The sequence below is a fragment of the Lithobates pipiens genome, unplaced genomic scaffold (genome assembly GCF_037356315.1).
Source record: "Lithobates pipiens isolate NorthernLeopardFrog02 unplaced genomic scaffold, aLitPip1_a1.2 Scaffold_1, whole genome shotgun sequence".
Classification (NCBI taxonomy): domain Eukaryota; kingdom Metazoa; phylum Chordata; class Amphibia; order Anura; family Ranidae; genus Lithobates; species Lithobates pipiens.
Genome location: NW_027507685.1, coordinates 5,026,622 through 5,039,361, shown reverse-complemented (window position 1 = coordinate 5,039,361; position 12,740 = coordinate 5,026,622). Strand labels below are relative to the sequence as shown.

The following is a 12,740-nucleotide window of genomic DNA, read 5'->3' as shown; positions in this document are numbered from 1 at the left end:
AGGACGGAGCCTTGGGGTACCCCAACAGAAAGAGGAAGGGGAGTGGAGGAGATGTAGTTGTAAGTGACACTGTAAGTGCGCTGAGATAGGTAGGAGGAGAACCAGGATAAAGCAGAATCACGGAGGCCAAGGGAGTGTAATTTGCTGAGAAGGAGCAGGTGGTCAACTGTGTCAAATGCAGCAGAGAGGTCTAAAAAAATGAATATGGAGTAGTGCCTATTGGTTTTAGCAGTTAGTAGGTCATTGGTGAGTTAGTAGGGCAGTTTCTGTAGAGATGGGTCTTAAGTTATTCAAACAAGTGGGGGAATTTGAATGCTGGATATCTCCTTGCAAATTGTGTCGATTTTGCTATTGAAATTGTTGGCAATCTGTTGAGCGGTAAGCAAGTTTGTGGGTGGAGGCAGTGGGGGGTGAAGTAAGGAATTAAGGGTAGAAAGGAATTCCTCATGACCATAGTAGGTATGTAGACCCAGGCACTGAAGCTATCACTTCAACAGAGTCTCTCAGGCCTCATTCACACAACATACTTATGCATACACCTGTGTGAAGGGCTGTCTGTGCATCCACGTGCCATTAATGTCGATTGCAATGCAGCGGCTGAACAGATACAGACACTGTTCCCAGTTTAACAGCCGTGCAGGTGCTTGTCTGCACTCAGGGACACGCACCCACAACTGCACAGCTGTCAAATAGAGACCAGCGTCTGTGTCTGTGCAGTGGCTGTGTCCCAGTAGACACTAATGGGACTACCTGCACACAGATGCATGGAACACCTTTGCATCCTATGTGGGCAAAGCTAGCCCTTCTTATGGATGTATGCATAATGTGAATGAGACCTCAGAGATTTGAGATCCCTCAGAGAGGGATTTAACACTTCAACATCAATCAAAAACTTGTCATCTAGGGCTGGTTCACACCAGCAGCTCAGCTGCTGGTGTGCAGTGCAGCATAGATCGATGCAGTGATAATGCACTAAGCTTGGTGGATCCTACTGTTTCCTTTTTTGTTTAAAAACAGTTATTATTGCGATGTCACAGAAACATCTCATAGAGTTCAATTGCCTGCTGTGCAGTGCATTGGATTTCAGTACATCGTGCCTGCAAATATAACGAATGAATTCGAATGAATTCGACATGATTCGGTAAATTCTTTAAAGATCTAATGAAACAAAAGGTCAGCTCAAAGTAAATCTTATAGTCCAATCAGCTAATTAATTTTGTGCCGGAGGATGGATTACTGGCAAAGTGCATTCCTGAGAACTGAGTTATGCCGCGTACACACGGGCGGACTGTATGGCGTACTTAGTCCGTCGAAACACATTTCAGTGGACAGTCCGCTCGTGTGTGGGCTTCAGCGGACTTTTTCAGCGTGCAGTCTGGCGTACTAAGAATTTCGGATTTTTCAAAATTCTGTCCGTCGTACTTTGGTTTCAGCGGACAATCCGCTCGTCAGTAGGCTAGTTCGATGGACTAAGAATGGCGCATGCCCAGAAAGGATTTACACGGCGGAAGGGTGCTTTGCTGTGTATTGGACTTCCTATTTCTAGTCCCGTCGTACGTGCTGTACACGTCATCGCACAAGCTTTCGACGGACTGTTTGTGCATCCGTGTGTGGTCAAGTCCGTTCATTCGAAAGTATGACGGACTGTCCGTCGGATTGTATGACGAACTAAGTACGCCATACAGTCCGCCCGTGTGTACGCGCCATTAGAAGGGTGTTGTATTGTATTTGAGCCGAGGAGAAGAGACGTTGTCATTGTGTGTGTGTTAAAAGATTCAATAAACGAGTTTCCAAACTACAAATCATTATTACGAATGTCTATACATACATAAATAGTGAATTTTAATGAATGCAAACGAATGAATTCGACACTCTACGAATAATAACGAATTATCCGAAAACTTATTAAAATAACATAACGAATATAACAGAACGAAATGATGTATTTTACGAATGACAACGAAACGAAACTAAACGAAATTTTCCGTTGTGCACAAGTCTAATATTTAAATTGTTTTGCATATGTTCATGTTATTAATAAAAAAAAACAACGAATTTTCATCCACAATGTTCAAATTGAAGGATGCCAGCATCCTCGTCAAGGAAATAGATGGTGACCATGGATAATGCCTAACAAATGTATCAACATATACGAGGGACTGTCCCTGATTTGGAACAATGTCCCTCTGTCCCTCTTTCCTCCTCATTTTGGTCTGATTTCTATAATTGTATATAAATGCACTATTTGTCTATCAAAAAGTGTTTCCCAGAGCTAAACCTTTCATCCAATTTCTAAATTGCTGCGTTTGTAAATTCCAAAAGCCAACATAAAGAAATAGTAGTGGTAAAGAAAAAAAAGTACTTGTGGGTTTAATCTTTTTTTTTTGTATAATTCTCCTTTAAGGGGGCGTGGCAGGGGGTGTGTCCTATGCCTACATACTTTTGTTAATAAGTGTCCCTGGTTCCTATCTCAAAGTTGTGAGGTATGTATTTAAATAACCGTATTTGCAATCTAAAGACTTTGTATTGAGATTATTGAAGTACCTTAAACCTCCCAGGACATGTACTGTATCATGTCCTGGGAGGTTTAAGGTACTTCAATAATCTCAATACAAAGTCTTTAGATTGCAAATAATACGGTTATTAAACAACCAGTGATTCAAGGTTCGATAAAGAGCTTGTGTACACACTACATTATACATACCGTACATTTGATATGATAATGATAACAGGGTGTAGACATGGAGATTAGAGCTGAGTAGTATACTGTTTTACTTGTACATACAGTATATGTTGTGTTATATGGAAGCCGAGTAAACTGGTCCCTATGGTATGCACTTTTTAAATGATATTGTAGTAATAAGCAAAACTCTCTTTAAATAAAGACTATGGGGTTAATTTACTAAAACTGGAGAATCCAAAATCTGGCGCAGCTCTACATGGAAACCAATCAGCTTCCTTTTTTTTTTTTTGTCGAAGCCTAATTGAAGAAGATGAAGTTAGAAGCTGATTGCTATCGTGCACAGATGCACCATCATTTGCATTCTCTTCCTACTTGCAGCTCCATAGTAAAAAAATATTTATTTGCAAATGTTTGGGAGGATTCCAGGAGGTTGAACTAATTGTATCTCTTGGGAACGAAGAAGGAAGATCTCTGCACCTGAATTCTCAACCACGTCCATTCATAGCGTGTCTAAGTATGGTCATAGCCGAGCAGATGTCTCCATAAGCAATGGGCAGTAAAACATCTGCTCACCCTTGAATACTCCACTATGTGTCTTGCACCATGATTATTGGGCACAAACAGAACACATGCAGTTAAAGTGGTTGTAAACCCTACAAACCACTTTGACCTACAGGTAAGCCTAGATTAAGGCTTACCTGTAGGTCCAAGAAATATCTCCCAAACCTATACGGTTTAGGAGATATTTACCTGAAGACAGCCACCGCTGTCTACGGCGCATGCGCCGTAGACAGCGGCGCGCAGGCGCACTGGGCAAGCCGCAGATCGCAGCAATATGCTGCGAGTGTTGGCTCCCGTTTGCATGCGCGGGAGTGACGTCATCGCTGCTCCCGCAAATCACAGCGCCGGAGCAGTGACACCCACCAAGAAGATGGACGCTCGGAACTACAGGGGACAGCGTGACTTCGCTGGCTCCTGTGTCAGGTAAGTGACACATAATGGACTACTATGCAATCCATAGTAGTCCATTATGCTTTACCTTTGCAGGGAATCAAAGAGGAAGTAAACCCATCAGGGTTTACTTCCTCATTAATTACTTATTTTTCGTAATGAGAAAAGGGAAGGATGAAATAATTGCTTGAAATTTGTATGCGATAACATATTCTTATCACTGCCATGGTTAGCCCTAAGTGGCCTAACCCTTACTTACTTATACAGTATGCGGGATAAAGCTATATTTTGGTAGCAGGATGAGACGCCCTTGATTGGTTTTGTAGTGCTGGCAGTAGGTGGCTGATGCAGAATCTTGAACTGTTACTTCGGGAGACCCAGCAGACCAAGATACTAGATGATGATGCAACATAAAATAGAGAGGGTACTTATACTGAGTATGTATGTGTGCAAGTGATACTTGGTCAGGGCCGTCTTTAAAGCAGGGCAAAAGGGGCAGCTTCCCTGGGCCCTGTCATTGTTGTGGGGCCCAAAACAGCTGCCTCATACTTGCCAACTATCCAGGTTTAAATTCCCTTGTCCCTTGAAGTTTTAGTCCTGTGCTGTGTCCTAATATCTCAGTGTAAAGTGCTGGTACTAATGCTGCACAGCTCTGCCCTATTGTTGTGCACAAATGACTCACCTGTAGGCCCTGTGTAAATAACCGGCATTCATATGTAAATAGCGGTGACAATACTAAGTAAATAGCTGCGGCCGACGGCATTGATATGTAAATAAAGCCAGCATTCGTATGTAAATCATGCACCCCTGCAGTGAGGAAATGATGTGCTGTAACCTCTAGCAACCAACCAGTGAGCCGTAATGTGTGCTGTAACCTCTAGCAACCAGACAGTAAGCAGTAATGATATGCTGTAACTGCTGGCAACCAATTGCAATTGCTGCCTGATCTGATACAGTAAACTGATTTTAAGTGTAGCTGCTATTTATTGTATGTCTCAGAGCAGGTGGAGAGTGAAATTGCATGGGGGGGGGCAAGAACATTTTTGCCCAGGGTCCATTCAATACTAAAGACTGCCCTGTACTTGGTTATCTTCAATCGCAGTTTTCCTTCCACATGAGCTGACTTTCAATATACTGCATACGAAGAACACATTGCTAGTAAGTCACACAAACAACCACTGCTCGTGACTCATTCACTTATAAAACCCTGGATCACACTAACTGTATTCCTGATTAAAACCATACTGAAAAACATAAAAGTATGTTCATTATTTCATATGAAGCCTGAACTATGACAAGTATTTATAGGGCTTTGTAGTTTGTAATACCTTAAAGAATTACACAGTATTACATCACATGTCAGGATGTGTATGCAGTGTTTTTACTGACAAAGCCAGACTTTACCAAGACAAGTCAGTTACAAATAACATCAATAGAAAACCGGTATTGCGTTTGTATTTTAATTGTAGTTCTGTGTAATGTCTTACAGCCAAAATAGTAAAAATTAATCATATGAATGTTGATTTTACATCATGATCTATATTCTTAGCAGTTAACACGTGGTTTTAATAAAACACTCATAATAGTGAGCAGATCTATTTGAAGATAAGTTGACAATTTGTCATAAAAAAATAAAAAAAACTCAACATTCTTCATATGCATGTACCTGTTGTAAATTCACAAGATATAGTGACCCACACGCTTCCTCCATGTCCTTTGTGGACATCCATATTTTGACACGAATGTGGGGAAAAAGTGCACAAAAACATAATAAAAAGTTTGAACTGGAAATTGAAAAGTACAGCATGCAAGTGGGCAGCATGAATCCCTGCTTAGATTTTTCACAGTCACAATAAATCAGGTCAAGGAGAGCTGCTTTGCATTTTCCAGCACAATGGAAATACAATCTTAGCCCTTGTACATACGGTCGGAGAATCCGTCGGAATGTGTCCTATCGGACCGTGTTGTCGGATAATCCGACTGTGTGTGGTATGCATCGGACTGTTTCCGTCGGAATATCCGTCCGACCAAATTTTCCAACTTGCTGGAAATATTTTCCAACAAACTGGTCCGATAGGACATACTCCGATCATGTGTAGAGAATTCCGATCGGACAAGGTGCCACGCATGCTCAGATCAAATTCCTACATCAAAGCTATTGGCTACTAGCCTGAACGTAGTCCCATCGTAACGAAATTACGTCATCACATTCTGAAAGATCTGATTTTTCGACAACTTTGTCCGGCCGTGTGTATGCAACAGTTTCGGACAAGATCCGACGGACAAGATCCGACGGACAAAATCCAACGGACAAAATCCAACGGATTTGGTTGTCGAAATCTCCGACCGTGTGTACAAGGGCTAAGAAGTACTCTGACCCATTCAGAGCTACTGTTCTAGCTTTAGACATAAGGGGCAGGGATAGAACATGTTAACGCTCTTTGTCTTTATTTAGGATTCGGATTAGATTCAGTCTCCATTTCTGTTGTCTCCAGGGAAATAAGTATGCACAAATCTTTTATATATTTTATAGTTGTCATCAGAACTGGATTACAACTTCCACTTGAGAGACATACACTGGTGACCACTGGAGAAGTTGAGATTTCCCCTCACTTGCGAAAAGATGGCCACTCACTTCCTGTGTTTCTGTGGCAGCAAGTGAGGGGACAGAGATAGGTGTTAAAACCCGTCAGGTTCTTCTATACAGCTCTATACAAAACAAGACGAGAAGGTGCACTTTATTTTGAAACAACTGATAGCAGAAGCTTTGTAAGGGTGACCTTGTACAATAGGTCCAGCCACAAAGGGGTTTCCCACTTTGTTATAATTAGGAAATCTCTTTAATAAAATAAGAAGAAACTGACATCAAATAGAATCAGCCATGTTTTCGTTGTTGATGCTGTTTTTGTTCTTTGCTTCTTCCCTATTTTGTATTTTCCGGTATATTTCTACCAATACCTCATGCAAGTATCCAGGGGCGGACTGACCATTCGGCCACTTGGGCACTGCCCGAGGGCCCCCGGGCCACTATGGGGCCCCATCAGGGTTGCCAGCCTCAGTAAAACCAGGGACAGTATGTAAATCTTTTATATCTGTCTCTGAAATGTCCCTTACTGACATCCTTTTGGTCTAAAAATCCTGAGATTATAGCTGCCCCACCTCTCCAGTACCTTCTCAGCCAATAGAAACATGTGTGTGTGTGTTTGTGTATACTAGACTTGTGCACAACGGAAAATTTCGTTTTAATTTCGGTTCGTTGTCATTCGTAAAATACATTATTTTGTTCTGTTATATTCCTTATGTTACATTAATACGTTTTCGGATAATTCGTTATTATTCGTAGAGTGATGAATTCATTCATTCGTATTCGTTGAAATTCGCTATTTATATATGTATAGACATTCGTGATAATGATTCGTAGTTTGGAAAGTCGTTTGTTTATTGAATCTTTTAACACACACAATGACAACGTCTCTTCTCCTCGGCTCAAATATAATACAACACCCTTCTCACTCAGTTCTCAGGAATGCACTTTGCCAGTAATCCAACCTCCAGCACAAAATTAATTAGCTGATTGGACTATAAGATTTACTTTGAGCTGACCTTTTGTTTCATTAGATCTTTAAAGAATTACCGAATCATGTCAAATTCATTCGAATTCATTTGTTATATTTCTTTTGTATTCGTTGTTGGTTGTTGTTTTTTTTATTCGTACATTCGGATGCATCTGAATGTCCGAAAGATGCAAAATTCGGCCGAATTTCGATTAGCCCCTGATTGCCTGGGGGCCCCATAATCTCCTATTGCCTGGGGGCCCCATGAGTTGTCAGTCCGCCCCTGCAAGTATCACTGCATTGAAGCCTTCTCACAAAAGTAATACCTATCATAAAAGTACGTTGAGTTGGGCACCATTAGAAGATTATCCTTGGTCTCTTATTTTTAGTGGGTTTAGTTCTGATTTAAGATATGTTTAAAGTATAGTAGGTTCTTTGAGTATCTTCTGGACATTATTAGAGAAGTTTATAAGCTGGGGAGTGTTACCATAACAGGTTTTATTTTTGTTGCTTTGAAATATATTGACTATTTTGGAATGCAAGGATGCTTAAAATGACATTTTGACCTGTATCCTCAGTATTTCATCCATTGATCCATAAACACAGACTTTAGTAAAAACAGGTGACAGATATATACATATTTATTCACATGTGCTCGTAGCATTGTGGCTTCAGTGCCTAAAATGTGCACAGATGTCCGTTTTGGCAGTAGATTATGCACACATATCTGTCTCGGAACCTCAAGCTAGGAATAATATTGTGCAGGATATGCTACAGAAGAAAATGGTGTTTTTTTTTTTCAAGTTAGTGTTTTAAAACCTCCTCAGTTGCAGATATTGTAATGTGTATTGGTGAGCTTTATACAATTTCAGTACTAATTGTGAACTATTGCCATTCTGAATCTTCCCTGAGAGAGAGAGAGAGACTCTTTCTCAACCCAGAGGAACCCTTGAAATAGTTCTCCGGTCTCGAGGAACCCCTTCTAAAAATGAGAAATCTACAACTCATGAGACATTAGTGTGATGGTCAGTGGGAAGAATGCTCCTTACACTTGTGGTCATTGGGAAGAATTACCTCCTTACAGATAGCTAAAAAGATCAATGGTGTCAGTGGGAACTTATCTGAGATGCAGAAAGTCCCCAGTGCTGAAGGAACCCCTAGCAACCTCTGGAGGAACCCTGGTTGAGAATCACTGCAGTAGTGTCTGCAGTTGTCACAGTTGTCACTGACATGGACAGAAAATTGCAAGGTGTGGTTAAAGATGAACTGCAGGAATAATATTTCTATGTTTATATTTAATATTTTTCACTTATCAATGCAGCCTGGTCTTATTCATTTTCATTTCTTTGATAAGCATATAGAATCATTTTTAGGCTCCCCTTGGAGGTACTCCTGTCACACTGCACTTGAAGACTGGGTACCCTTTTCGTATCCAAAAAGCCCAGACTGTGGTGACGCTCCAACATTATAACTGAGATTTTTTCAATCACTCACTGTAGAAATCAAAAAGAGGACATGGGGGGGCTGAGACCCAACCACGCTGCTGGGGTCAGCTTGCAAGTAGTTTTATATGCTCATCAGAGGAAAGTAAAATAATAAGGCTATGCTGCATGTGTGAGTAAAAAATATCTAATAAAAAGATATAAAAATGTTGTGCCTGGAGTTCAGCTTTAACCTCCCTGGCTGTATGATTCAGTCTGGTTTTAGGTGCTGAAAGCGGTACAATTATTTTGCATGGAAATTTGGCGTTTTATATTGTAGTCCTGTAATTCTTAAGCCGCGTACACACGGGCGGACTGTATGGCCAACTTAGTCCGTCAGACAATCCGACGGACAGTCCGTCCTACTTTCGAATGAACGGACTTGACCACACACGGATGCACAAACAGTCCGTCGAAAGCTTGCGCGATGACGTGTACAGCACGTACGACGGGACTAGAAATAGGAAGTCCAATACACAGCAATGCAACCTTTCGCCGTGTAAATCCTCTCTGAGCATGCGCCATACTTAGTCCATCGAACTAGCCTACTGACGAGCGGATTGTCCGCTGAAACCAAAGTACGACGGACAATATTACGGAAATTCCGAAATACTTAGTCCGCCAGACTGCACGCTGAAAAAGTCAGCTGAAGCCCACACACGAGCGGACTGTCCGCTGAAATGTGTTTCGACGGACTAAGTTGGCCAGACAGTCCGCCCGTGTGTACGCGGCTTTATGAATAACTCTCTTAAATCTGTTCAAACCAGAGTCTAGTAGACATCCCAGGTATGATAAAGTTTATAATATAATAAATAATAATAAAAATTATTCAATAATGTAATCAAATCCTAAAACATTGAAAAAGGGACACTTTTTGGTTGCTATGGACAATCTCCAAATTTCAGGCAGAAAAAACAGTATTTATAATATAAAAGTGCATGCAGGGCACTGCACAGACCACTAAGGATAAAGGGGATGTGTAATTTTTAATACAGTACTACTGTGTGTGTTTTGTGTCTTTTTACTTTTTTGAATTTGCCGCCGTTCTCCGCTCCCATGCGTCGTAACGCCGCAGGGAACGGAGCTCGGCGGCATTCAGCACTGTAAATCGAGCGGAGGACATCACTGGATCCAGGGGACAAGGTAAGTAACTCTCCCTGTGTCCTCCCCTGCATCCAGCGCTGCGATCCCGAGTCTGGCTCGGGGTTACCGCTCCTGTTAGTAAAATCCGAACCCGAGCCAGACTCGGGATTACCGCCAGGGAGGTTAAGCTTAGGTCAAAAATAAGTAATTTATAACTTATACAGGCAGGTTATTATACCAAGGCTTTCATTGATCATTGAATTATTCCACTTTTTTTTTTCTCTTAGACCATTATTATACTAACTAACATGATATATCTTATAATGAGCAGATACATTAGTGTGTGTGACAGACTAATAAGTATCTGTATAATATAAACTTAGAGAAGAAAAGGTTCTTCGGCTGAAAAACATGTGTAAAGATTAAGCAAATGCCTTTTCTAGACAGAACAATGGAACACGGTCAACCAGGAAATGCCTGCCTAATGTCACAGACTATAAGTTGTCCCCAAACTCAATATAAAACTGGTAACTAACCCACACGTATAATGAGTTCTTTGAAAATAAAACATTTTAGCCAAGTAACCATAAACTTTCAAGGTCCATCCAGGCCAGCAATATACAAAACCTAATCTTAAGTTCATCATAAGTGGACACTAATGGGATTTTTATAATGATTTATTAGTGCCTAGCATCATGTAATCGTTATTTTTCTGTTACTTTTCAGGACATCGTAATGAAATATTATCTAAGCTTGCGCTGTTTCCAGAAAAAGATCACATTGAAACCCGAGTGGGAAAAAATGTCACCATTATCTGCAGGTAAGGGAAGAAAATCTACTGTTGGGCTATTGTAACTATAAGGTTATGAGTACCATTGTATTAGTGTGGATTCAGGAGATGTAGCAGGAATGCAACTATAGTTGGCTCCCTAGCAGTGTTTATGATATAGGCAGGGGCGGACAGACAACTCATGGGGCCCCCGGGCAATCAGAGATTATGAGGCCACACAGTATACACACACACACACACACACAGTATACAATCACACACACACACAGAGACATGTTTCTATTGGCTGAGAAGGTACTGGAGAGGTGGGGCAGCTATAATCTCAGGATCTTTAGACCAAAAGGATGTCGGTAAGGGACATTTCAGAGACAGATGTAAAAAAAAAAAACACAGATTTTTACATACTGTCCCTGGTTTTACTGAGGCTGGCAACCCTGATGGGGCCCCCTAGTGGCCCGGGGCCCTCGGGCAGTGCCCGAGTGGCCAAATGGTCAGTCCGCCCCTGGATATAGGGCAGGGATATGCAATTAGCGGACCTCCAGCTGTTGCAAAACTACAAGTCCCATCATGCTTCTGCCTCATGCTTGTGGTTGTCAGAGTCTTGCGATGCCTGATGGGACTTGTAGTTCTGCAACAGCTGGAGGACCACTAATTGCATATCCCTGATATAGGGGTTGTTTTACTAAAGCCTGGAGAGTGCAAAATCTGGTGCAGCTCTGCATAGAAACCAATCAGCTTCCAGTTTTTTTTGTTTTTTTTTGTCAAAGTTTAATTGAACAAGCTGAAGTTAGAAGCTAATTGGCCACCATGCACTGCTGCACTAGATTTTGCACTCTCCAGATTTAATAAATCAGTTTCATTGTGTTTTGATTTAATTTTACATAGACACTTCCATGCTTGGTAAATTATGGCCAAAAAATGTAATTCAGGAAAAAGTGCGAAGCCAGACCCTTCATCGGGGAGGACAAAAGCTCTGAAATTCTTTGATATTCTATTCTGGTATATCCAGAAGTATGGATGATTTACCGCTCTTTTCATGTTTCAGTTATAGGCATTTGTAGGATTCATTTCTAAAATGTCTTTGGAGATGATTTATATAAAATAATCCCATACTGATTTTGTGGCAGTGACTTGGGAAAGAATTAAACCAGATACTTTTCTTAAATGGTTTACAAATAAAAAAGTTAGAATAAAAATAGCCAGTATACGTAAATCCCTACATTTTCCTTTTTAACTAAAGCCGACCAAGGTTTGTATTTACATTGGTAGCAAGTTCTCCTATCAAAAGGGTCATTGGTTGTATCTGAAAAAAAAAAAATGTATCAGCTATAATGCTATAATAGTATGTTGGTATGGGGAAATATCATATTGTATACAGCAGATCTAAATATGGCATTCTTATTCAGGTGATTTAGAAGAAGACATACCAGAGTGTCAGCCGCAGTACATGTCTCTGGACTTTGTCATCTTCCTATACCTCAATTTTGTTTTTGTTTTTTTTTCCTCTTTTGGTGTTTTTAAGACATTTTGCTGCTATTCTGCTTAAAGGACTAAATTTGATTGTCTTTAATTCAGCCATAAAACTTTGTATAGTTTTTATTTTTATTTTTGTATTACCCTAAGGCTCCATGCACACTGGAGCTGATAAACTGCAGTTTATTGGAGTTTGGCCATTTTTTTTAAAAGCTCATAAACTCCACTCTATGTTAGCCTATGTGTCCATGCACACATGGAAGTTTTTTTAGCTTTAACCTCCCTGGCGGTATGATTCAGTCTGGAATAAGGTGCTGAAAGCGGTACAATTATTTTGCATGGAAGTCTGGCGTTTTATTTTGTAGTCCTGTAATTCTTAGGAATAACACTCTTAAATCTGTTCAAACCAGAGTCTAGCAGATATCCCGGGTATGATAAAGTTTATAATATAATAAAGAATAATAAAAAATATTTAATAATGTAATCAAATCCTAAAACACTGAAAAAGGGACAAGTTTTGGTTGCTATGGACAATCTCCAAATTCCAGGCAGAAAAAAACAGTATTTATAATATAAAAGTGCATGCAGGGCACTGCACAGACCACTAGGGACAAAGGGGGTGTGTATTTTTTAATACAGCACTGTAATCTGTGAAGATTACAGTGCTGTGTGTGTTTTGTGTACTTTTACTTTTTTGAATTTGCCGCCGTTCTCCGCTCCCGTGC

General features: G+C 40.6%; 1 protein-coding gene across 1 annotated transcript in view; it reads left to right on the top strand.

The window, feature by feature from the left end:
- The window catches only part of LOC143973940 (vascular endothelial growth factor receptor kdr-like), a 285,307-nt gene that overhangs the window by 80,942 nt on the left and 191,625 nt on the right, over positions 1–12,740 (top strand). Inside the window, exon 2 of the mRNA XM_077474881.1 lies at positions 10,479–10,572. Within this exon, the coding sequence (XP_077331007.1) occupies positions 10,479–10,572 (94 nt within the window). The remainder of the gene's footprint in view (positions 1–10,478; positions 10,573–12,740) is intronic.